Source organism: Rhineura floridana, chromosome 3 (genome assembly GCF_030035675.1).
Source record: "Rhineura floridana isolate rRhiFlo1 chromosome 3, rRhiFlo1.hap2, whole genome shotgun sequence".
Taxonomy (NCBI): domain Eukaryota; kingdom Metazoa; phylum Chordata; class Lepidosauria; order Squamata; family Rhineuridae; genus Rhineura; species Rhineura floridana.
In genome coordinates this window covers 227311334-227337033 of record NC_084482.1, presented here as the reverse complement: position 1 = coordinate 227337033, position 25700 = coordinate 227311334, and the positions used below count along the sequence as shown (strand labels likewise).

General features: G+C 45.7%; 2 protein-coding genes across 4 annotated transcripts; both read left to right on the top strand.

Moving 5' to 3' along the window:
* Positions 1-1532: 1532 nt before the first annotated feature.
* Positions 1533-10219, top strand: LOC133381873 (zinc finger protein 436-like). 2 transcript variants are annotated; one of them, XM_061621438.1, is made up of 3 exons: positions 1533-1747; positions 7805-7862; positions 8240-10219. In XM_061621438.1, the coding sequence occupies exons 1-3, from the start codon at positions 1661-1663 to the stop codon at positions 8806-8808; spliced, it is 714 nt and encodes a 237-aa protein (XP_061477422.1). In that variant the 5' UTR covers positions 1533-1660; the 3' UTR covers positions 8809-10219. The 2 variants fall into 2 exon arrangements, with proteins under 2 accessions (XP_061477422.1, XP_061477423.1); XM_061621439.1 differs by lacking the exon at positions 7805-7862 and having other exon boundaries at positions 1536-1747.
* A 2017-nt stretch (positions 10220-12236) lies between these two features.
* On the top strand, positions 12237-18705 carry LOC133381846 (zinc finger protein 420-like). Of its 2 annotated transcripts, none has more exons than XM_061621378.1 (2): positions 12237-12662; positions 16592-18705. In XM_061621378.1, exon 2 carries the CDS (start codon positions 16688-16690, stop codon positions 18176-18178), a length of 1491 nt encoding a protein of 496 aa, XP_061477362.1. In that variant the 5' UTR covers positions 12237-12662; positions 16592-16687; the 3' UTR covers positions 18179-18705. The 2 variants fall into 2 exon arrangements, with proteins under 2 accessions (XP_061477362.1, XP_061477361.1); XM_061621377.1 differs by lacking the exon at positions 12237-12662 and adding an exon at positions 13037-13178.
* Positions 18706-25700: the final 6995 nt, after the last annotated feature.

The window sequence follows — 25700 nt, the reverse complement described above, 5'->3', positions numbered from 1 at the left end:
CAGAGCAGCTGGTTAGACTATGGAACCCCCTACCACAAGAAGCCGTGTTGGCCACCAGCTTGGGTGGCTTTAATCAATAAAATATGTTTACAAAAAGAGAAGATAGGATTAGACAAACCAGTGGAGGAAAAGGCTCTTGAGAGCATTGCTCTGCCTCACTGTTGGAGTTTCTGGAAACCGAGTCAGGCGGGGGGAGCGCTCTTTGGGCTCCGGTCCTGCTTGTGGGCTTCCCTTGTGGGCATCTGGTTGGCCACTAAGAGAGCAGGATTCTGACTAGGTGGGCCCCCTTTGGCCTCAACCATTCCATTTTTTCTTCCTTTGCTGTTTTAATACTGTTGCATATTTTGGTCATGATCTGCTTTTAATCCTCCTGTTGTCCTAATAGGGTTCAGCATCCCTATGGAGAGCACTTTTGAATCTTCAAAGCACTTCACAGGCAGTCCCTGGTGGTCGTTACAACAGCCTGTGAGGTAGTCCAGGTGTGCATCCAATTGCCTGTGGGGCCAGGCCCTCCAGATGGCTCTAGCAAGTGAATCCAGCTGTATTGGGGGGCATCAATTCATGATCCCATAAGTGGCAACCAGCAAGATTTTGAGCATGGGGAGAAACCGCCCATGGAAATCTCTCTCCCTCTGAGGAAGGGATTGGTGCCCTATTGCCCTGGGGTGCTTGTAGGGCTCCCCCCGATGTTAGGCTTACCTCTTCAGCTCTGCCATTCTCACAAAAGGTGATTCTTGCCATGCTGTTGCTGTTTGGGGTGGAGGGGGGACTTCACGGGGGGCTGGAAGCTGCACCTGCTTCTCTTGGCTCTGGGGTGGCTGCAGTGGGCTGGATCGGGGCCAGTCTCCCCCTCTCCCTTCCCTGAAACTGCTGGGGGTGGAGCTCCATGCATGGGGAAATATCCCCCCGAATCCCCCCGGGGGCACAAGGGAGAGCAGGGGGGTCAGGAAAGGATACCCCACTTGTAGTCCCAGGGGGCTGGAGACAGGGAGTGGGGGGCCCTCATTGGAGGGTCCCAGTGGAGGGGGGCGACCTTCTCCCTGCATAGCTAAAAAGAGCCACAGAGGGAAGGAGGGAAGGAGGGAGGGAGGAGGCCCCCAGCACCGCCTCACCGTGCCCTCCCGGAAAAGTCCCCCTCCCTCCCAGCCCAGGCAAGATCTGCACACAGACCTCAATGATGAGGGCAGTGGGCTGATACCCCCGTAAGTAGAAATCTAGCACGCCAGGGAGAGATGCTGCAGATCAAACACTTGTCCTGGTGTCCTAATTGCAGGGACAGTTTTTTCTTGTTCAGATGTCGGGGGGAATTAAAAATGGGATGCGCCAGCTGCAGTTAGGGGCCCAGTCCATTGCTGCTGCCATTCGGGGCCTCTCAGCACAAAAAGTCCCTGCACAGAGAAATCTAACAGGTAAAAGGAAACGGGGTTTAGGCTAACCTAAGCTGTTCCCTCAAAGCCTTTTTTAAAAATGGTGCCTGGAAATTTTGTTTTTACTATGGAGAAGGGTCACCGGCGAGAAGGGGGCTTCCCGCCTCCCCGCGCTCTCCCTGCGAAGCAGCCGAGGAGCTTCAGCCACTTTAAGGGTTAACAAAGGACAACGGAGCGGAAGGGAAGAGCGCAAAGGAGGGACGTCCCTTGCCTGCCCCGCCTCTCGGTGAGACATGCAGCCTGGAAGCGCCGGAGGAGCCCCTCTTCGTGCGCGGCGATGTTGGCGAGCGGGGTTGCGCAAAGGGAGCCTCGAAACAAAGGTAGGCAATTGGGGCGGAGGGGAGGGTGGGAGGGGGCGAGGAGCCCCTTAAGCGCCCCCTCTCCGCAGACCCTCCAGATCGGAGGCTGCAGCTCTGCCCCTCCCGTCTGCCTCCCCCCTGAGCTGGGCTGGGCTGGCTGTGGTGGGGCCGGATCGAAGCATCCGTCGGAACATCTGTGGGTCTGAGGATGAAATTCGTGGCCTTCAGCTTGGAGATGGAGGCGCCCCATAATTGGAACACAGCTAAGGAGACACCAGCGAGCTAAAAGGCCGGTTCTTCGTGTGTCCTCAGTTGTCCTTTAGCTCAGCTGTGATAGTTGAACAGTGAGGTTACTCTTTCAATACTTGCACTCTGCCAGCCCTCCCCAGTTTCCTATTCTGTTAGAATCAAGGTTGCCGTTTAATTCAGGAAAGCAAAAACGTGGCCCTGCCCTCCGGTAGACAAACTGTTTAGCGAGTGACGTTTTTCTTGAAATGTGTGCAAATGGTGGGAGCTACTTCCCTCCTACAGCAGGTGTAAGTTCCCTACTAAATCAGAGGATATTATCCAATTTCTCCACACCACGCACCTTTATGGCACATCCACAGTGTTCATTGAAAGCATATCGCTTCCCCCCAAGAGTCCTGGGAGTTGTAGTTTATGAAGGGTGCTGGGAATGTAGTGCAGTGAGGAAAAACTATTATCCAGGATTCCTTGGGGGAAGCCATGTGCTTTAGATTTGTGTTGAATGTGGTTTAAATGACTGCTGTGATCATACACTTCTGTCATGACTCCTCTAAGCTTTTTTTCTACAGCAAAAATCGCCAAATGTTTCGACCCTTGATCATTTAGGTTGCCCATTTCTCTACCTCTTCCACTTCTAAAATGCTATTTTTGTGGTCAGGCAACCAGAACTGAAGACAGCATCCAAGTAGGATCACATCTTAGAAGTGTATAATGGTGTTATGATATTGGCAGTTTTATTTTCAGTCTGTGTCTTAATGATTCCTTACATGGAATTCACAAATTTCATACCTATAACATCAGTATCTTAATTGGGGCATCCGCTATGACCTCAAGGTCTCTCTCCTGTCAGTCACCACCGGTTCAGTTAGGATTTTTCACTTCTGTGCATCCCTTTACGCTTGCTTACATTTAATTGCATTTGCTCTTTAATAGCCAAGCCTGCTTGGAGAGTTCCTTTTGGAGTTCCTCACAATCCTTCTCTATTTTAATCAACCTGAACTAGATATCAACAGTAAAGTTGGTTACCTCGCTTCTCATCCCAAATCCATGTCATTTAGAAACAAGTTTAAAAGCACAGGTCCTAATCCTGATGATTGGTGGGTGGGGCGCTTCTTACATCCCTCCGTTGGGAGAACTATTCATTTATTCCTGCTTTCTCCTTCCTGATCTTTAAACACTTACTGATGCATGAGAGCATATTTCCTCGTATCCCATGATTGCTGTGTTCCACTCCATGTTTGGTGATTTTGTCTTTAATAATATTTTCCACTACTTTTCCCGTAATAGCAAATAGGCCTCTGATTTCCAGGTTACCTTCTGTGTCCTTTTGGCTTTCAAATTGTCATACATTTACCAGTCCATATGGTAGCAAGCCTTTGGGAGAAGGTACATATTTTTGTTATAAGATCAGCAATGTCACATTTGGGTTGTTTTAAGATGTCTCGGGTAGATGCCATCTGGACCTGAGATGATTTGTGAATGCTAAAGTTAAAGATCCCACTTGCCCCATCTTTCTTCAGAGTGCGAATGGAGGTCAGATGATGTCCACGCCTTGGCTGGGAGTATTAATGCAGAAGCAGTTGTTTTCTTCTTCCAGGGACTGGTGAGCTTTGCGGAGGTGTCCTTTCACTTCACCCAGGAGGAATGGGCTCAGCTGGATCCAGACTAGAGAGCCTGTACAAGGAGATGATGCAGGAGATTTCTGAGATGGCGACCTGTTCTGTTAGAATTAGGGGAGGTTAAGGATAGCCTTCTTACTCCCTTCCTGGCACCCCTGCTTCATAAATCGGACCCACTATGCATTTCAGATTATCCGGTAGAGCTGCCATCATTTCCTACACCACCTTTTCCCAGACAGGAAGACTCTGGGGGCCAATTTAGTACTTATAATTCTGGGATTCTAGGGACAGTACCCCCTGCGCTTCCCAGCCAGAGCCCTCTTTAACTTACTGTAAGGCCTACAACCAACACTCTCCCTCTGTTGTTGCCACCAATCTGAAGAGTCAGCTTTTCTTTAGCACCTCAAAATCCTTTTATTCGGTAGTGGGGAACACACGTTTTAGCTCAAGTACCTACCTGATCCTAAGTCACTACTTACCTCCAGGATATTGGTCCTCTCAAATGTAACGCTGTTTGGCTGTTCCACTGCAGGCTTTTTCCTGATGGTGGATGAGGCATAAAGGCTGCATATGGTGCTCAATGGGGTACAATTGCTCCTGAAAGACCAACTCCACAGCCTGGGGGTCATTCTTGACTCCCAGCTGTCCATGGAGGCTCAGGTCTCAGCTGTGAGCCGGGCTGCATTGTATCAACTCCATATAATATGAAGGCTGCGCCCCTACCTTCCAAACCATCTGCTTCCATTGGTGGTACATGGCCTGGTCTCCTCTCGCCTAGACTACTGTAATGCACTCAATGTCGGGTTACCCTTGAAAACGGTCCGGAAGCTGCAACTTGTACAGAATGTGGCAGCTCGCCTGATTAAGGGTGGCCACCGGCGAGACCACATCACACCTGTGTTGAAGGAGTTGCACTGGTTACCAGTTGCTATCCGGGCCCAATTCAAGGTGTTGGTTTTGACCTTTAAAACCCTGCACGGTTTCGGCACAGTCTGTCTGGAAGAGCGCCTCCGGCATCATCAACGTTGCCGCCCAACAAGATCAGCCTCAAAAGACCTTCTGTCCATCCCACCAGTTAAAACAGCTAGACCGGTGAGAACTAGGGAGAGAGCTTTTTCAATCATGGCACCAACTCTGTGGAACCTCCTCCCAAATTACATCCGCCATGCCCCTTCCATGATGAGCCGGACCTTGAAAACCTGGCTCTTCAGGCACGGTTTTGGGGCGGGTTAGGTTTTAGTGTTATTGTTGGAATTTTAAGGTTTTAATGTGAATTATATGTTTTTATTTTGTACGTCGCCCAGAGTGGCTGGTAAACCAGTCAGATGGGCGACTAATAAACTTAATAAAAAAATTAATTAATTAATTAATAATAATATCACAGCCCACCTTTTAAGGATATTTCCTCTCACATAGGTTTGTGGAGCACTGGGCTCTCTTGGATCAATTAAAGCTGAACTCACGTAGTGCAGGTGTGTGGGGGTTATGTGCCTTCAACTCGATTACGACTTATGGTAACCCTATGAATCAGCGACCTTCAAAAGCATCTGTCATGAACCACCCTGTTCAGATTTTGTAAGTTCAGGTCTGTGGCTTCCTTTATGGAATCAATCCAGCTCTTGTTTGGCCTTCCTCTTTTTCTACTCCCTTCAGTTTTTCCCAGCATGATTGTCTTTTCTACTGAGTCGTGTCCTCATTATGTGTCCAAGGTATGACAAACTCTGTTTCATCATTTTAGATTCTAGTTATATTTATTTATTTAAAGTTTTTGTATCCCGACCTTCTACCCTATAATAGGGCACTCAAGGCAGCTTAGAAAAATAAAATCAAACGTACAGAATAAAATTGTAAACAATAAAATCACAAAAAAATTAAAATAAACTAAAATACATAAAATAGAATTAAAATACATAAAATACATAACACACACACATATATACATATATATAGGGAGTGGAACTAAAGGGACTACCAAGGTAAAATTTAACATAGAAGGCATAAAATCAGTGTCAGGCTCTACCCTCAGTCCCTCCCAAAGGCTCTCTGGAACAAGATCTTTTTCAGAAGTCTCCGTAAAACCAACAGGGAGAGAGCAGAGCAGACGTCTTGGGGTAGGGTATTCCAAAGCTTGGGGGCCACAGCTGAAAAGGCTCTCTCCCATGTGCTTGTCAGTCTAACATCTTTCACTCTAGGCACGCAGAGGAGACCAGAGGCAGATGATCTTAAATCCCGGGCACGTACATATGGGCGTAAGCGGTCCCTCAGGTACATTGGTCCAAGGCTGTTTAGGGCTTTAAAGGCCAGAACCACCATTTTGAATTGGGCCCGGAAACAAATTGGGATCCGGTGGAGTCGATAAAGCACAGGGGTGATATGCTCCCTGCGCCGTGCTCCAGTTAACATTCTGGCTCCTGCATTTTGAACCAACTGCGATTTCTGAACCATTTTCAAAGGCAGCCCCACATAGAGTGTGTTACAGTAATCAAGCCTGGATGTCACCAATGCATGTGTCACTGTGGCCAAGTTAACTGCCTCCGGGATCGGAAGCAGCTGGTAGACCAGTTTGAGTTGGCCAAGAGCACTCCTGGCTACCGCAGCAGGGCAGGATCCAGGAAGATTCCCAAACTGCAGACCTGCTCCTTCAAGGGGAGTGCAACCCCATCCAGAAGAGGTTGCAACCCCATCCCTGGTGCAGTTTTTCCCTTGACCAGCAGTACTTCCATCTGGATTAAGTTTCAGTTTGTTAGCCCACATCCAGCCCTTCACAGCCTCCAGGCACAGGTTTAGGAAGAGCACTTCCTCCCTGCAATCAGGTGGTAGGGAGAGATAAAGTTGTGTGTCATTAGCATATTGATGACGTTGTACTCCAAATTTCTGAATGAAAGAGCATGGGAGACAGAATTGAGCCATGCAGTACCCCACAGGCCAATGGCCAGGGGGTTGAGCAGTATTCTCCCAGCACCACTTTTGGGCCCTGTCCATCAGGTAGGACTGGAGCCACCATAAAACAGTGCCTCTCAATCCCATCCCAGCTAGATGGCCCAGAAGGATACCTTGGTTGATCATATTGAAGGCTGCCGAGAGGTCCAGCAGCACCAACAGGGATGCACTCCCCCTGTCTGTTGCCCATCGTAGGTCATCAAGCAGGGTGACCAAGGCAGTCTCTGTCCCATGGCCAGGCCTGAACCCTGATTGAAAAGGGTCTAGATATTCCAGTTTGTCAAGGAAAACTTGGATCTGAGCAGCCACTACCCTCTCAATCACCTTGCCCAGAAAGGCAAGTGTGGCATCCCCACAGCCCCTCAGAGGATCTTCCACCAGCCACGGATCTTGGAATTGTCATTGATCACAAGCTGAATATGAGCCAACAGTATGATGTGGCTGCAAAAAAGGCAAATGCTATATTAGGCTGCATTAACAGAAGTATAGTTTCCAAATTGTGTGAAGTATTAGTTCCCCTCTATTCAGCACTGGTTAGGCCTCATCTTTAATACTGTGCCCAGTTCTGGTCTCTGCACTTCAAGAAGGATGCAGACAAACTGGAACAGTTTGAGAGGAGGGCAACAAGGATGTTCAGGGGACTGGAAACAAAGCCCTATGAGGAAAGACTGAAAGAACTGGGCATGTTTAGGCTGGAGAAGAGAAGACTGAGGGGAGATAGGATAGCACTCTTCAAGTACATGAATGGTTGTCACATAGAGGGGGGCCGGGATCTCTTCTCGATCGTCCCAGAGTGCAGGACACGGAATAATGGGCTCAAGTTGCAGGAAGCCAGATTTCGACTGGACATCAGGAAAAACTTCCTAACTGTTAGAGCCATATGACAATGGAACCAATGACCTAGAGGTAGTGGGCTGTCTGACATTGGAGGCCTTCTAGAGGCAGCTGGACAGCCATCTGTCAGGAATGCTTTGATTTAGATTCCTGCATTGAGCAGGGGGTTGGACTCTACTATTCTGTTATATGATTCTATTATTTTAATTCACTCACGCCAAGTACTGTAATGTTGATGCATTCCATTTCTGCGTGACAATTTCTAACTTTCCCTGGTTCGTGCTTCTCACATTCCATGTTCCTATTATGTGCATCATACAACTCCACAATCTCCTTTTGCAAATGTGCCAATCAGGCTCTGGTCTTCCTTTTGGCTTTGACCCAGCTGAGTCATTAGCCACAGCTCTACTCGTACTTGTCCATTCTTCTTCCCCAGTAGCTCGGTGAGTGCCATCTGTCCTGGGGATCTCATCTTCCAGTACTATCTTGCATTGCAGGTAAAAGGGGACTAACATTGTGGGAGGGAGGGAGGGGATGCTATCTGCCCTCTGGGCAGTGGAAAGGGCCATGTTCCTCTCAGACAGGATCCATCCTACGTTTGAAAATTCCAGCTGTGCATAAGTACTCAGCTGTCCACCTTAAATGGAGGAACAAGAGAGCAGATTTTTGTTACAATTCTCTCTTTCTGTTTCTCTTTTCACAACCTGTTACCAAGCACCTACTGCTAAAATAACTCCGTACAAGGCCTTGAGCTTTGACAGTTAACCTCTGATGTCGACAAAGCTCCCAGAAATATATTTTCAAAGTAGAAATCATAATATATTCACAGGATTTCTCCACAGCATTTTATCTCCATTCTTTTTCAATCCATCAGGATACATCTGGGAGGTCAAGGCTGAGCGAGAAACATCTGAAGTATCACTGGAAAAAGCTGAGGAGCAGATGCAGGAGCAGAAACTGAGAAATCAAGATGGAGCAAAGAGACAAGAGGAAAAACAAACTCCCACAGGGGACAAACCTTATAAATGCTTGGAGTGTGGAAAGAGCTTCAGTCGGAGTTGCAACCTAACTTCACATCACAGAACTCATACAGGGGACAAACCTTATAAATGCTTGGAGTGTGCAAAGAGCTTCAGTCAGAGTAGCCACCTTACTTGGCATCACAAAACTCACACAGGGGACAAACCATATCAATGCTTGGAGTGTGGAAAGAGCTTCAAGTGGAATAGCAACCATACTGTGCATCAAAGATGTCACACAGGGGACACACCTTATAAATGCTTGAAGTGTGGAAAGAGCTTCAGTCAGAGCAGCACCCTTACTTTGCATCACAAAACTCACACAGGAGACAAACCTCATAAATGCTTCGAGTGTGGAAAGAGCTTCAGTCGGAGTGGCACCCTAAGTATACATGAAAGAACTCACACAGGAGACAAACCTTAAAATGCTTGGAGTGTGGAAAGAGGTTTAAGCAGAGTTCAACGTTTTCTGTGCATCAAAGGATCCATATAGTGAAGCAAAGCTACCAATAGGATTTTCTGGGCTCAGGACTCTATGCAGATTGGGCCCTCTGTTGCTTTTCATAAAATGTGCATATGCTTCATGTCAAATGCAAATTTGTAGCTTCTATTCAAGATGTGATTGGAGCACCAAAAATAATCCAGTGGTAACACTCAAATAGCAGCTGGTATGGCACAGTGGAGAGGAGAGCCTGGCTAGGAGTCCAGAGTCTGTGAGTTCCAAACCCCGCTCGTGTCTCCTGGGTGTCAAGGGCCTGCTAAAGATCACACCACAGAGTGTGGCTCAGGGGTTACGTGCCTTGCCACCTGTGCAGCCGTGGGCAAGCTGCATAGTCCCAAGGAGCCCAGTTGCCCCCCAGCTGGCAGTTGTGGATAAGGAAGGGGCTGGCTTGTGCAGTGGGGAGGACTAGCCTCAGAGGGAGGCAAGGGTAAACCCCTCTCTGAATACCGCTTATCATGAAAAACCATAGGGTCACCATAAGTTGGGATGGACTTGAAGGCAGGCCATTTCCATTTCAACACTCAAATAATGAGATATGCAACAGAAAGCATATCAACAGGTGAAGCTTTCCCCATAATTCTATACTATAAAAGGCAGATATTAATCTGCCTGCCACATTATTGTATAGCCACGAGAGGCTGTATCCTATAGCCAGCATTGATTTTTTGTATTCTGCAATGATAGATTGAAAATACTCCCATGCCATTCTGATGCTTCCCATAAGCTCATTTCAAACCAAAAGCTCACAAAATGTATAGTCCTGAACTCAGAACCGCTTGCTTAACAACCCTCTAAGTTTTCATGGCAATACACAAAACAGTCAGAGAATCAAGAGTTCAAAGTGTAAAACGAGAAAAAAACCAGACCTGGACTTTTTTCTGTCAGAGTTCTCATAACCTGTTGAAATTCTTTAAAAATCAGCCTTGTTCACAGAGTACCTGTAATCCTGTTACTGACCTTGCCCCATTCTCTGACCTTCATCTTCTGCAGTGTAAAAGTAAAAAAAAAATGCCTGGCTCATTTTTACTTAATTTAAGAATTTTGCATTGCAGTCAATGATAGTGTTGGGCATGCTCAGTAAGAATCAACTGTCAGTGTTCTAAGAGCCAGACTCACAGCTGCTGGGCTTGGCTAATCGGGGCCATAGCCACACCAGACTTTGAATTCACTTGAGACAGTCACGCCTTCCCCAGAAGAATCCTGGGAAGTGTAGTTTGTGAAGGGTGCTGAGAGGTGAAAAGGGGCAACACCTGCCATCTCCAAAGATGGAGAATTATATTTTTGTATGTTTGTTGGTGTTCTTCTTACTTTGCTTCTTTCCTGAAGATTATATTTCTCTCATTATTCATCCTGGAAATCTGTGTCAAATTTATATTTATTAATTTCAAAGCCTTTTTATTGGACAATGTCATATGATGGTGAAGATAGCCTTTAGTGTTTCAAACTGGAGGTTATGTTCAATTTGTGTGGTAGAAAAAGGAAAACCACGATTCCAAAAACTAGTTGTGAGGACTTTATTTGCTTAGCTGTCCCAAGGAGAGGTCTCCACATGACAGACAAAGAGCAAAAAAAATGGAGCACTGTGCTCTCAGAGCAGCTTGAACGGTGCTTGTAACAAAAAAATGTGTTCCAAGCAGGCATGACGTGATATGATGAGGGGAAACTTTTACAGGTGGTTCTGTGAAGAAGTTTTGCAGCAACAGCTAATAACACCATGTCTTCCAGCCTCCCCTTAGCAACCGCCCCTTATACGCACAGTAATTTATTTATTTATTATTTATTTATTTCTATCCCGCCCTTCCTCCCAGCAGGAGCCCAGGGCTGCAAAGAAAGCACTAAAAACACTTTAAAACATCATAAAAACAGATCTTAAAATGCATTAAAACTAAACAGCATTACAAGCATTAAAAAAAACAACTTTTAAAAATGGTTAAAAACATTATTAAAAACATATTAAGCAATTCTAACACAGACGCAGACTGGGATAGGTCTCAAAAGGCTTGTTGAAAGAGGAAAGGCGTCAATAGGCGCCGAAAAGATAGCAGAGATGGCGCCTGCATAATATTCAAGGGGAGGGGATTCCAAAGGGTAGGTGCTGCCACACTAAAGGTCCGTTTCCTATATCGTGAAGAACGAGCCTCCTGATAAGATGGTATCTGCAGGGGGCCCTCACCTGCAGAGCGCAGTGATCGACTGGGTGTGTAAGGGATAAGATAGCCTTTCCGGTCTCCTGGTCCCCAGCTGTATAGGGCTTTGTACACCAAAACTAGAACCTTGAACTTGGCCCGGTAGCAAATGGGCAGCCAGTGCAATTCTGTCAGCAGCGGGGTGACATGTTGGCGATACCTTGCCCCAGTGAGCAGTCTTGCCACCACATTTTGCACCAGCTGCAGCTTCCAAACCAACCTCAAGGGCAGCCCCACATAGAGTGCATTACAGTAATCAAGCCTGGAGGTTGCCAGTGCGTGGACAACAGTGGTCAGGCTATCCCAGTCCAGAAACTGCCACAGCTGTCTCACCAGCCAAAGCTGGTAAAAGGCACTCCTAGCCACTGAGGTCACCTGGACCTCTAGCCACAAAGATGGATCCTGGAGCATCCCCAGACTACAGAGTACAACCCCATCCAAAGCAGGCAACTGACCAATTATCCAAACTCGGGAACCACCATCCCACAGTGCCTCTGTCTTGCTGGATTCAATCTCAGTTTATTGGCCCTCATCCAGCCCTCCACCGATTCCAGGCAGCAGTCCAGGGCTTGCACGGCCTCTCCTGATTCAGATGTTTATGGAGGAATAGAGCTGGGTACATACTGCTGACACCTCATCCCGAAGCTCCTGATAACTGCTCCCAAGGGCTTCACATAGATGTTAAACAGCACAGCTGGACAGTCACTGGTCGGGGATGCTTTAATTTGGATCCTTGCAGTGAGCAGGGGGTGGACTGGGTGGCCTTTTAGGCCCCTTCCAACTCTATGGTTCTAAGGATACTTGCTGGGAAAGGGGGCAGAATAACAAGCTTTGCAAGAGGAAAGAAGTGGGTCTCCGGAAGAGTGGTGAGGCAGGGTCCCCACCAGGATGGGCAAAGAAACTTCCCAGTTAGTCGAGGCATGGGGCTTTATGTCAGTGGGACAGTAGAATCCACTCCGGGTTTTCCCAGGAGCTGTCCAAGGAGCTGAACCCTCTGCTGCTCCCAGCTTTCTCAGCAGCATCTCAGTTCATGCCTGCTGCAAATCTTGCAGCTGCCATCGGACCTCTGCTGGGGGGGAGGGGGGAGGGAGGAGAAAATAACTGGGTGGTGGGTGGAGGCAACAGGAGATCCCGGTCTCTGGGTCTGCGGGCGGGAAGGGGGAGCAGCGTAGCTGGGATTGAAGGGAGGAACTTACGGCAGCGAAAGTGTCCCGCTCCGAATAGCTCCACTCATCCCTGCACCTGTGTCTTGGTGCACTCCCTCTGCTGCGGGACCCAGCGCGACCTCCCAGGAAGACCTTGACAAGCCCCAGCCCAGGCACGCAGCCCACTGCTGGGCCGAAGAGGATCCGTTCAGCCCAGCGGAAGAGTGGCTAAAGGGAAGGTTCAGCTGCCCAGAGCCAGCCGCTGGCCGACCGCACTTAGGAGTGCTCACCGCAGTAACACGAGAGTCCCAGCTGGAAGGCAATAGGCAGGAAATCTGTTTCTGGCTGGACTCAGTCACTTCAGACTGCAGGAGGGTTGTAGCAGAGGGGGATGTTTCTCAACACAAGTCAGCACAAAAAGTCCCTGCACCGAGACATCTAACAGGTAAAGGAAACAGGGTTTAGGCTAACCTAAGGGGTTCCCTCGAAGCCTTTTCAAAAAAATGTGCATGGCATTTTTATTTTTAATATGGGGAAGGGTCACCGGACAGAAAGGCGCTTACCATCTCCCTTTGCTCTCCTGTGAAGCAGCGGAGGTAGGGTTGCCAGGCTCAGGGCCTGAGAATGATTTCGTATCTTTCAGAGAGCAAAGTCAGCCAAGTGCAGGTGTTCTTGCAACACTGTAATGGGAAAAACCACAAGGTGGAATTCTCCCTTCCCCCTGCACAACCTTTAAAGATACAGAAGACCTCTTGGAGGCCAGCCTGGCAGCTTCAGCCACTTGAAGGGTTAACCAAGCCCCACAGGGAGGAAGGGAAGAGCGCGAACGAGGGACTTCCCTTTCCTGCCCCGCCTCTCTGCGAGAAATGTGGGCTGGAAGCGCGGGAGGAGCCCCTCTTTGTGCGCAGCGATGCAGTGAGCGGGGTTGCGCGTGCGAGGGGGAGAGAGCCTGGAGACAAAGGTATGCAATGGGGGCGGAGGGGAGGGTGGGAGAGGGCGAGGACCCCCTTAAGAGCCCCCTCCCAGCAGACCCTCCAGATCGGAGGCTGCAGCTCTGCCCCGTCCCGCCTGCCTCTCCCCTGAGCTGGGCTGGCTGTGTTGGGGCCAGAACGAAGCATCTATCGGAACATCTGTGGGTCTGAGGATGAATTTCGTGGCCTTCAGCTTGGAGATGGGGGCGCCCCATAGTTGGGGCAGAGCTAAGGAGACACCAGTGCGCTCAATGGGCCGCTTCTGCACGTGTCCTCGTTTGTCCTTTGGTTCAGCTGTGATAGTTTAGTAGAGAGGCTCTTCTTTCAATACCTTTATTCTGCCAGCCCTCCTAGTCTGTTAGAATTAAGGTCACCGTTTAATTCAGGGAAGCCCAAACGTGGCCCTGCCCTCCTTGTTTTAGGGTAGCCTGGCAGACAAACTGTTGCAAGGTGGGAGATACTTTCCTCCCTCTTCCTACACCAGGTGTAAGTTCCCTACTGAATCAGAGGGTATTATCCAGTTTCTCCTCACCACGCACCTTTCTGGCACATCCACAGTGTTCATTGAAATCATATCGCTTCCCCCCAAGAGTCCTGGGAGGTGTAGTTTATGAAGGGTGCTGGGAATGTAGCGCAGTGAGGAAAAAGTATTCTCCAGGATTCGTTAGGGGAAGCCATGTGCTTTACATTTGCGCTGAATGTGCTTTAAATGTCTGGTGTGATCATACACTTCTGTCATAACTCCTCTTAAAAAAGGTAAATGTACTGTCTTCAAGTTGATTTCCACTTACGGTGACTCTATGAACAGAGTTTTTATGAGGCTGAGAGGCAGTGGCCCAAGGTCACCCAGTGAGTTTCATGGCTATGTGGGGATTCAAACTCTGGTCTCCCAAGTCGTAGTCCAACACCTTAACCACTACACCACACTGGCTTTCCTGTCTCCTCTTAGCTCAGGCATTTTGGTTGCCCATTTCTCTGCCTCTTCCATCTCTAGAATGCTATTTTTAGGGTCAGGCAACCAGAACTGACCGGGGGGGAGGGGGGAGTGCTGGAGTGAACAGGAGAGGAGGAAGGGAGAGGAGAGGAGAAGGACCGGAGAGGCAGGTATTAAATTAATTAAAAATCAGCCAGGCATTTTGTTTAACTTTTAAACTGCAGAAGATGAAGGTCAGAGTATGGGGCAAAGGTCAGAATTAGGATTACAGGAACTCTGTGAACATGGCTGATTTTTAATGAATTTCAACAGGTTATGAGAACTCCAGTCAGAAAAAAGTCCAATACCATGGTCTGAAAGATCTTCACTTTGGTGTTTGGTGATGCATCTTTGCATTTGAGGATCTTTTCTCATAGCTATCCTCCCCAGTCCAAGACTTCTTCTGATTTCTTGACTATTGTCTCCAGTTCGTTAATGAATGAGCCAAGGTGTTGATAATCCTTTATATGTTAAGTGTGTCCACATTGCCAGCTTTAAAGTTACATAAATCTTCTGTTGTCATTACTTTAGTCTTTTTGACGTTCAGCTGTAGTCCTGCTTTTGTGCTTTCCTCTTTAACTTTCATCAGCATTTGTTTTAAATCATTACTGGTTTCTGCTAGTAGTATGGTATCATCTGCATATCTTAAATTATTGATATTTCTCCCTCCAATTTCCACACCTCCTTCATCTTGGTCCAATCCACCTTTCCATATGATATATTCTGCGTATAGATTAAACAAATAGGGTGATAAAATACACCCCTGTCTCACACCCTTTCCGATGGGGAACCAATCAGTTTCTCTATATTCCATCCTTACAGTAGCCTCTTGTCCAGAGTATGAGTTGTGCATCAAGACAATCAGATGCTGTGGCACCCCCATTTCTTTTAAAGCATCCCATCGTTTTTCATGATCTACACAGTCAAACGCTTTGCTATAATCTATAAAGCACAGTGTGATTTCCTTCTGAAATTACTTGTTATCCATCATATGTTTGCGATACGATCTGTAGTACCTCTTCCCTTTCTAAAACCAGCCTGGACATCTGGCACTTCTCACTCCATATATGGTAAGAGTGTTTGTTCTAGAATCTTTAGTGTTACTTACCTCGCATGGTATATTAAGGCAATAATTAGATAATTACTGCATTCCCTGGGATCCCCTTTTTTGGAATTGGGATGTACATTGAACACTTCTAATCTGTAGGCCATTGTTTAGTTTTCCATATTTGTTGCCAAAGTTTTGTCAAAATGTGGACAGATTCAGTCTCAGTAGCTTGTAGCAATTCTATTGGTATGCCATCTGTTCAACTCACATTCTAAAATCTCTGGTTCTTCATGACACAGTTCCTCCATGAATGAATCTGTTATCCTTGCATCTATTTTATAGAGTTCTTCAGTGTATTGCTTCCATCTTCCTTTTATTTCATCTCGGTCACTCGGTGTGTTCCCCTGTTGATTATTTAACATCCCTACTCTTGGTCTAAATTTCCCTTTAACTTCTTCCTGTACTTCTGCATAAAATATCGCAATTTCCTCTTCTTCTGTGTTTGCCATTGGAGCATAGACTTAGATGATGGTTATGTTGATAGATTTCCCATGAAATCTCATTGATATCACTCACTCAGACTTTGCATTATAGCTCCTAATTGCTTTTGCTACATCACTTCTCACTATTAGAGCAACTCCGTTTCTTCTTAATTTCTCATTTCCTGCATAAAATATTTTGTAGTGGCCTGAAAATGTCCTATTCCCATCCATTTTAATTCACTCACACCAAGTACTGTAATGTTGATACGTTCCATTTCTTGCTTGACAATATCTTTCTCTGGTTCATGCTTCTCACATTCCATGTTCCTATTGTGTGTGTCATACAACTCTGTACTCTCCTTTTGCATCTCTGTGCATCAGCCTCTGGGCTTCCTTTCGGCTTTGACCCAGCTGCATCATTAGTCACAGTGCTACTCGTACTTGTCCGTTGTTCTTCCCCAGTAGCTCGGTGAGTGTCATCTGACCTGGGGGTCTCATCTTCCAGCACTATCTCGTGTTTCATGTAACAGGGGGCTAACATTGTGGGAAGGAGGGAGGGGATGCTATCTGCCCTCTGGGCAGTGGAAAAGGCCAAGTTCCTATCTGATAGGATCCATCCTAGGTTTGTAAATTCCAGCTGTGCATAAGTACTGGGCTGTTCACCTTAAATGGAGGAACAAGAGAGCAGATGTTTGTTACAATTGTCTCTCTCTGAGACTCTTTTCACAACCTGTTACCAAGCACCCACAGCTTGAATTACTCCATACAATGCCTCGAGCTTTGACAGTTAAACTCCGATACCAACAGAGCTCCCAGATATATGTTTTCAAAGTACAAATCATAATATATTCAAAGAATTTCTGCACAGCATTTTATTGCCTTTCCTTTTCATTCCATCAGGATATATTTGGGGAGTCAAGGCTGAGAGAGAACCATCTGAAGTATCACTGGAAAATGCTGAGGAGCAGCTGCAGGGGCAGAAACTGAGGAGTCAAGATGGAGAAAAAAGTAAAGGAGCGACAAACTCACACAGGAGACAAACCTTATAAATGCTTGGAGTGTGGAAAGAACTTCAGATGGAGTAGCACCCTTACTTTGCATCAAAGATCTCATACAGGGGACAAACCTCACAATTGCTTGGAGTGTGGAAAGAGCTTCAGTCGGAGTAGCACTCTTAGTTCTCATCAAAGAATTCACACAGGGGACAAACCTTATCAATGCTTGGAGTGTGGAAAGAGCTTCTGTCAGAGTGGCCAACTTACTTCACATCACAAAACTCACACAGGGGACAAACCTTATAAATCCTTTGTGTGTGGAAAAAGCTTCAGATGGAGTAGTGCCCTTACGGTGCATCAAAGAAGTCACACAGGGGACAAACCTTATCAATGCATGGAGTGTGGAAAGAGCTTCAGTCAGAGTGGCCACCTTACTTTGCATCACAGAACTCATACAGGGGACAAACCTTATCAATGCTTGGAATGTGGAAAGAGCTTCAGTGACAATAGCACCCTTACAGTGCATAAAAGAATTCACACAGGTGACAAACCATATAAATGCTTGGAGTGTGGAAAAAGCTTCTGTCAGAGTGGCCAGCTTACTTCGCATCAAGGAACTCACACAGGGGACAAACCATATAAATGCTTGGAGTGTGGAAAGAGCTTCAGTCGGAGTGGCACCCTGAGTATACATGAAAGAACTCATACAGGGGACAAACCTTATCAATGCATGGAGTGTGGAAAGAGGTTCAGTCAGAGTGCCCAGCTTACTTCACATCACAAAACTCACACAGGGGACAAACCTTATCAATGCTTCAAGTGTGGGAAAAGCTTCAGATGGAGTAGTGCCCTGACAATACATCAAAGAACTCACACAGGGGACAAACCTTATAAATGCTTGGAGTGTGGAAAGAGCTTCAGTCACAGTAGCACCCTTACTTTGCATCAAAGAACTCACACAGGGGACAAACCTTATAAATGCTTAGAGTGTGGAAAGAGCTTCAGTCAGAGTGGCACCCTTAGTATACATGAAATAACTCATACAGGGGACAAACCGTATCAATGCTTGGAGTGTGGAAAGAGCTTCAGTCAGAGTGGCAACCTTAGTATACATGAAAGAACTCACACAGGGGACAAACCTTATAAATGTTTAGAGTGTGGAAAAACCTTCAGTCACAGTAGCACCCTTACTTCGCATCGAAGAACTCACACAGGGGAAAAACCTTTTAAATGCTTGGAGTGTGGAAAGAGCTTCAGTCGGAGTAGCACCCTTACTTCGCATCAAAGAATTCACACAGGGGACAAACCTTATAAATGCTTGGAGTGTGGAAAGAGCTTCTGTCAGAGTGGCCAGCTTACTTCACATCACAAAACTCACACAGGGGACAAATCTTATAAATGCTTGGAGTGTGGAAAGAGCTTCAGTGACAGTAGCACCCTTACTTTGCATCAAAGAACACATGCAGGGAAGAAACCTTATACATGCTTGTAGTGTTGAAAGACCTTTCATCAGAATGATTAACTTCAGGCACATCAAAGGATCCGTTGAAGGGAAGAGTTGTATAGATGCTTTGAATGTGGAAAAAACTTTAAGCAGAGTTCAACTCTTTCTGTGTATCAAAGGATCCATACAGGGAAGCCGCGCCAGAAACAGGATTTTTATGGGGGTTTCAGACCCCCAACAATCTTCTTCTCTTAGCTTAACCACAGACTGTTCCACTTCCCTTTCACCTGCTAGTTTGGTGGCCTGTTGTGCAGAGGTTTTTGCTTTCCCAGAGATGGGTGAGCATCCAAGATGGGTGCTGAGGCCAAGGTGCCTGCAGAAGCCAAAATTGCCTATCTGTTGTCCAGTTTTCCCCCATCATATCCCCCCTCTGGCAGTGACTGTGGATCTGATTTTACTGGACAGGTGTTTAAAATGAGTGGTCAGATGCTGTACCACTTGCCCTTCTTCACATCCAAAGTACTGCTTGTTGTTATGTGAAATAACTTTGTACCTAAATAATAAAGCAGAGTTTAACAGTGGTCTGAGATGCTTTTGTGTGCTGGCATGTGAGTGATTACCTTAGAAGCAGGCTTTTACCCTGCATCGAGATCATTGAGGCTTGAGACTTAGTAACATTAAGAAAAGCTCCTTTATTTATAGAAATGCATAGTAGATAGGAAAGGCATACCTACTTCTAACTAACTTAGTTGGAGAGAGGGGGCGGAACTCCCAAACAACATGGCTGCCTGGCCCCGAAGCCCTGCAGTTGGTATTATAATTTTTTAGGTTTTATTGATGTTTTATCATTTTAAAGTGCCTCAAATTGTTTCGGAGAGCTGCAGCTTGCTTGGCAGTACAGACTGCTGTTAACAGATACTGAGAACACCTGCTCTCTCCGCTTTATTCGTGTTCTCTCTTAAAGACCTCAACTCAGCTCCATTTTTACAAAAACTATTGATGGCGGAGGCACATATCTGTGTCTTATATCTTGGACTATAAAAGCTCAGAGTGCAGATAGAGGTGACTGATTTATAAACTGCAAATCCCCTTTCACTAATTGCTCTGGCTGTGGTCCCCAGCCTGTCTGGAGTAAAGACAATGCACAGAGACTGTGACTGACTGTTTCTTACACTGGCAGAGATGGGAAGACTTAGAAGTCTTGGTAAGGGAGATAATTTGCTGCCTCCAAGTTCTATTTCTGGCTGATGGAAGCATCCGACTCTGGCTTGAAGAAACACACGGTGGCAGTTAGGAATCGTTTTGACCCCCTGTGTGCCGAAATGACTAACTGTAAATCTGAGGCAAAGGGGAAAAAGGCAAGCAGCGTGTCTCCTCTTCCTCATATATTGCCTGAACAGAAACAGGAACAGAGATTGACACCTGGGAAAGCTGACCTGCTGGTGGAACAATCATTATTGATTAGCCAGACAGTCCAATCTATCTATGAAGGACATTACGGAAAAACTAGATTGCCTCTGTAACAAGTACTTCCTTACACCTCCTAATGCTCATCATCAGGAATGGCAGGGAGAGTTTAAGCGTGTAACTTACAATAACCCCTCAAAGGACAAGAACAAGAACTCACTTATCTCTGTCCAGTTTGATATTGAGACCTGTGACGTTCCCATTCTGGCACCACCTGTGACGCTCTCACTCGTGGCTACCAGCAGTCAGGATCGTCATTCTTTCTCACTCTGCTCTAGCACAGATCCCACTAGATCCCACTGCTAGGCAGCACCACCAGCCACTCCCTGTAAACAATACTGCTAGAGACTTCGCCTTAGTCTCCCTAGGTCTTGTCACTTTGTGTCTGGGTACCCTTGCGGTCCACAACCCCCTTGTATCTTTGTCTATAAAGCATACAATCCTGGGTTGCTCTGGATACTTGATGATGTTACAATATCTCCCTTCACCACTGCCACCATTAGATACAGTTTCCCTTCAGCCTTGGTAATTACCCTGCCCTCCCTTCTGGTCTGTATATCCCCAGCCAAGGATCAGGCTTTAGGTAAACCAATAGAAGTATTTATTTGATAACACCAGGAAATAACAAGATTACTTTAGGAATGTTTAACAAGCTTATGGTTTCCTATAGTGTCACTCTTTATGTTTCTGGTCATATATATACTGTCTAAATATCAGCCAAATATAATCCAACCCTCCCTCAGAACTCTGCCAACCAACGACTCTCCAACAATTCTCATCAACCGCCTCAACCACCTCTCACAACTCCCACCAACCGCCCTCTCAACTCTCATCCTCCCATTTATACCTTCAGCCATTCAAACACTCAGCCAATCATCATCCAGCATTCTCCAGCCTTCCAACCCATGCTCTCCCCCCTCTCATTCAATTCACTTACCATATAACCCTTTATAAACTCGCACTTACCATATTTACAGGTTTTAACATGTAAGGACATCACAACACCATGCTAAGTTATCATCCACTTATTTCCATACAAGGGACCACTGCCCAACTGGGGTTCAGTTGCTTGGGCTAAAAGACATTTGTCATTATTATTGGGGCTACCCTCAGGCTCGATAAATTTAAAATCAATAAGGCGTCTTTTCAACAATGGACATACTAGGAAAATTCTCCTAATTTTCAGCTCCTGAAAAATTCCCATAATGATTATGAGAAAGAAAGATCTGCTAATCCAGAAAGGAGTACACCCTTACAGGCATTTTGAAGATACAAGGGTGAATCCCGTGTTACGCTCCAAAAAGAAGGAAATAGAGAGGGAATCCTTTTTGCCTCCCCCAACTAGGATTATCACAAGACTGGATGGCCAGGAGGATCCATTCTGGAAGGTTGGCTCAAACACCAATACCATCTCTACTGAAGTCACAATAGCAATGGAAGACGACCCTGAAAGGCCCATGCAAGTGACACCGGTTTCAAGCAATCCAGCCCACAAGGTCTCAGACTCAGACCAGCAAGATTGAATTGAACCAGCAGAGGAGGACTTGATAACTGTTTTTCATAAACTCCCTGACAAGGAACAACACAAGATCATGAATAAACTAGAAAAGCTACAGGAAAAGCTGACCCAAATAAAGAGGGGTAATCAACAAAATATAGGTATAGCCCCAAACCAGCCTTCTCATACTAAATTATGCTTACCTAGACCTATAGACAAAGGAGGAACAGGAATAAGCAAATCTACAGACGGACATCTGACCAATGAAGGTGTTCTCCCCCGAGCTCCAGATAGGAAAGATCTGCTGGAAATAAATGGAGAGCTAGAGAACAGAGACCCTCTCGAGAGTAATAGAGTCTACCTTAGGTCAATACCTACTAGTGAGCATTGGACTTCCTACAGATACCTGGAATCTCATGAACTGGGTAGTCCCACCTCAAACCAGCAAGAAAAACTGGATGGGGAGGGGCATAGGTTCATGGGCCCGGCTCAGGGAAACAATGGTAGTGTTTTTTTGGACACTATAGGTCTCTTAACCAAGATAGGCTGACAGCAAAACATCCGGAACAGGTATTGCATATCCTCTCATGGAATATGGCAGGCTGGTTAAACAAGTTTGTTGACCCTGAATTCATCCCTTACATACAAACATTTGATCTGTTGTGCCTTCAAGAAACCTGGCTCATAGATGTGAATGATAATCACCTCCAAGGCTTCCAAATAGTGGCACTTCCAGCCCTAAAAACATCTAAGTATGGGCGCGGAAGTGGAGGTTTGGCCGTACTTCTTTCCACAGACACACACTTGGATATATGGGATTTAAAACTAACAAAAAATGGATATATACAGACCATATTAGTAAATGTCCCTAGAGCTAATCCCGTTATTTGTGTGAATGTATATATGCCCCCTAAACCTACGAATCCACATAGCAAACAAGTTTGGCAGGAGTTAGATCAAGTGTTACAAAGTATTGAGGAAGTATTCCCAAGAGCAGATGTCATGTTGTGTGGTGATTTTAATGCCCAAATAGGTGGAAATAACGAACAAATTTACAAAATCCTTGCTCTAGAGGAGGAGTTTGAGGATAATGTAAGTATTTCTGTTCGATGTTCACAGGATACCTCCATCAACAGAAATGGACAGTTACTTTATAAAATTGTATATAAGCACCAACTACAATGCTTAAATGGTGGTCCGTTAGACAGGTCATGTGGCCAATATACTTACCTTACCCAGAAGGGGGGGAGTGTAGTTGATTATATTTTCATGTCCCATAATATCTCTGCAAAGGTACAGTTGTTCCAGTTAGAGGAATGGGCAGAGAGTGATCATTTTCCATTGATGTGATATCAACACCAGTAATCAACCCGCCATTTTGCACCCTATTCAGGGCACATATATCGGGGAAAGACGAATTAGATGGTCATTAACCCTGGCAGGTGAAATAAAGAAAACTTTATGGAATTAAACTATGATGAAGCTGAGAGGAGAATTTATAAACAAGGAAGAGAACTCTATTAGTACCTATCAGGCTTTGATAGAAACTCTAAGGCCGTTTTTGGTAAAAACTGGATACCATAAGCCGAAACCTTACTCAAAATCTTGGTTTGATGCAGAATGCAGAAATAGCAAATGGATCCTGGTAAAAATGGCCAGATCTTTAAGGTCAAACAAATCTGATGCACAAATTAGGGGTTTTTTGAGACACAGGTGTGCCTATAAGAACCTTCTAAGAGGGAAAAAGCAAATTCTGGAAAGATCTTGGGCAAGCTATTATTAACAAGAATGAGAAAATTTTCTGGGATCTTGTAGCACGCAGTTTCAAACAAATAAAACCAGCAGTGGATGGTCAGATCCTGATGGCAAAATGGGTTTTGTATTTTGGAAACGTGTAATGGTTGCGCTGAAGGTAATCAAGTAGAGAGATACGAAATAATGGATAAGCCAGCCCTAGAGACGGTCCTTGTTTGGCCCCCCGTGAGTGTAGCAGAAATAAAAGGTCTTATTGCGAAGCTCACCCCGGGCAAAGCCCCAGGCTGGGATATGTTACCAGCTGAAATCTTTCGCACAAATCCAGTGTGGGGGGCACCAATTTTGGCAAAATTATTTACAATAATTAATGCAACTGGAATACTGCCAGCGAGCTGGACGTCCAGCATTGTAATTCCACTTTACAAGAAAGGCGATCGGAGGGAGTCCCAAAATTATCACCCAATAAGTTTACTTGATGTCCCCGCTAAAATATATGCACGTCATCTTCTAGATAAACTAGAACTCTGGGTAGAAGAACAACAAATTTTATCTCCAATGCAGGCTGGTTTTCAAAAGAGATTTAGCACAATTGATCAGTGTTTTGTCTTCAACTATTTAATCCAAAAAAATGTACACAACACATCAAAAAAATTGTATGTTGCATTCATAGATTTATCATCCGCTTTTGACTCTATAGATAGACAGCGCCTATGGGGAAAATTAGAGGCCAATTCATTAGACAGATGCCTGTTATTTCTTATTCAAAAGCTTTATTCCAACACTGATGTCAAGATTTGAGTCGGTAGGGCAGGCTCTCTCTCTGACTCAATCCCAACTTCAAGGGGTGTTAAACAAGGCTTTATTTTAGCCCCACTTTTATTTAACCTCTACATAAACGATATTACTCAGGAAATTCTGGACCCCTCTTCCCCACCCCACCCCGCTGTTGCGAAACAGAAGATCCCAGTTCTGCTTTATGCAGATGATAATGGCTCTCATTTCCTTAACCTGTGTGGGACTGAGAAGACTGCTCACCAAATTTGAAACGTATTGTAAGCAGGAAGGTTTATCTATCAATTATAACAAGACTAAAATTGTCATTTTTGCTAAGAGGCATGAGCAGCATAAGTGGACCCTGGATGGGCACAGTATAGAACAATGTTGTTCATTCAAATACCTGGGGCTCCATTTTTCTGAAAACACAAGGTGGTGTACCCACCTTGAGGCAATTACATCCTGAACCACCCATTTATTCGGGCCCATAAAGAAACTTTACCATACTGAGGGTCACCGATTAGTAGAACCAACATTAAAAATTTACGTGGCCAAGATTGTGACCCATCTTTTATATGGAGCAGCAATTTGGGGTGAGCATTGTAGGGACCAACTGGACATAATCCAAAATAAGTTTCTGCACCTACTTTTGTCCATAGCACTTAGTACACCCGGCACATTGTTAAGGAGTGAAGTAGGTCTCCCTTCTTTAAAAGCTCGCATACACAAAGCCATCATACTGTATTGGAAAGAGTTAGCAATGATGCCAGAACACCATTTAGCAAAAATATGCTTCCTGGAATTACAGAATCGGGAAGGTTGGGTTCAAGGCTGTAGACGTTTGATACTTAGTTATGCGATCCCCTTAGCCATGATAATGCAGGACATAGCTGTAAGCAAGATCAGGGACTTAGTCTATGGTAAAGATGCTCAAAAAGATCTCAAATATATAAAAAACTGCAAGTCTGCCATTTGGTATAGCAAAATCAAATCAGACTACGAAAGGGCCACCTATTTGTGGGAGTTAACCTTCTTTCCTATAAGATGTGCTTTTACTCGGCTCAGATTTCAGCTGATGCCCACCGAATATCTGGCCGGCAGATACACAAAGAAACCACCGGAAGACCTTTTGTGTATATGCAGCTCACGACAAATTGAAGGAACGGAGCACTATATCCTATATTGCCCTCTATACAATTCACCAAGGGCCAAGTTCATTTTTCCCTTCCACGCTTTTTTAGAAAGCCAATCAGACAAGATCAGATGGCTGTTGGCAGATACGGATAAATCGGTTACTTACAGGGTAGCCCTGTTTGCGCTAGCAGCAGGAAAGATCAGAATGGCCTTTTTGAAACATACTCACCTTAGAAACATAGAGGAGTCCACCTGAGTGTGTTTCTACTTCAAACAGATGTAGCAAATTCTTACCATTTTCTTTTAAAGCTTAGGGTTTTATCAATGTATCATTGGATTGAAATTTAATGTTTTATAAAATACGTTTTGCTGTGTGTTCTTATATTGTAACGGCCATTGGCTAAAAACAATAACAATGAAGTTTATATTTAACCAAGTTGGAGGCGCAATGCAGCATATCAGTTTACAACGGAAGGAAGTTAGGTGGAGAACAGCATGGGTAAAGGGAGGCAAGCCTAGCCAGCTGGAGGACCCAAACTCTATTGCCTCCTCCGCTGCCCCAGAAATCCTGCCCGAGGGAAGCAACCATGCCTCGGATCGTAGAACAGTAGAGTTGGAAGGGGTCTTTAAGGCCATGGAGTCCAACCTGCCTCCCACAGACAGACTGAAAGGGAAGGAAGCCCCCCCGAAAGAGAGAAACACTGCTGAATTTGATAGGACAAGCAAAAAAGTTCTCACAGGTAAAAGGAAAGGAGGCCCCCAGATTCTTACAGAAAGGGAATGTCCTGGGATGCTGCAGGAGAGGGCTTCCTACATCAGCAGGGGATTGGACTAGATGACCTCTGAGGTGCCTTTCAGCTATATGAATCTGTGACTCCAGTCTCATGCCCAGAGGAGTGGGGAAGGGGATGGCCATCTCAAAGAGTCTCAGGGCCTCCCCTC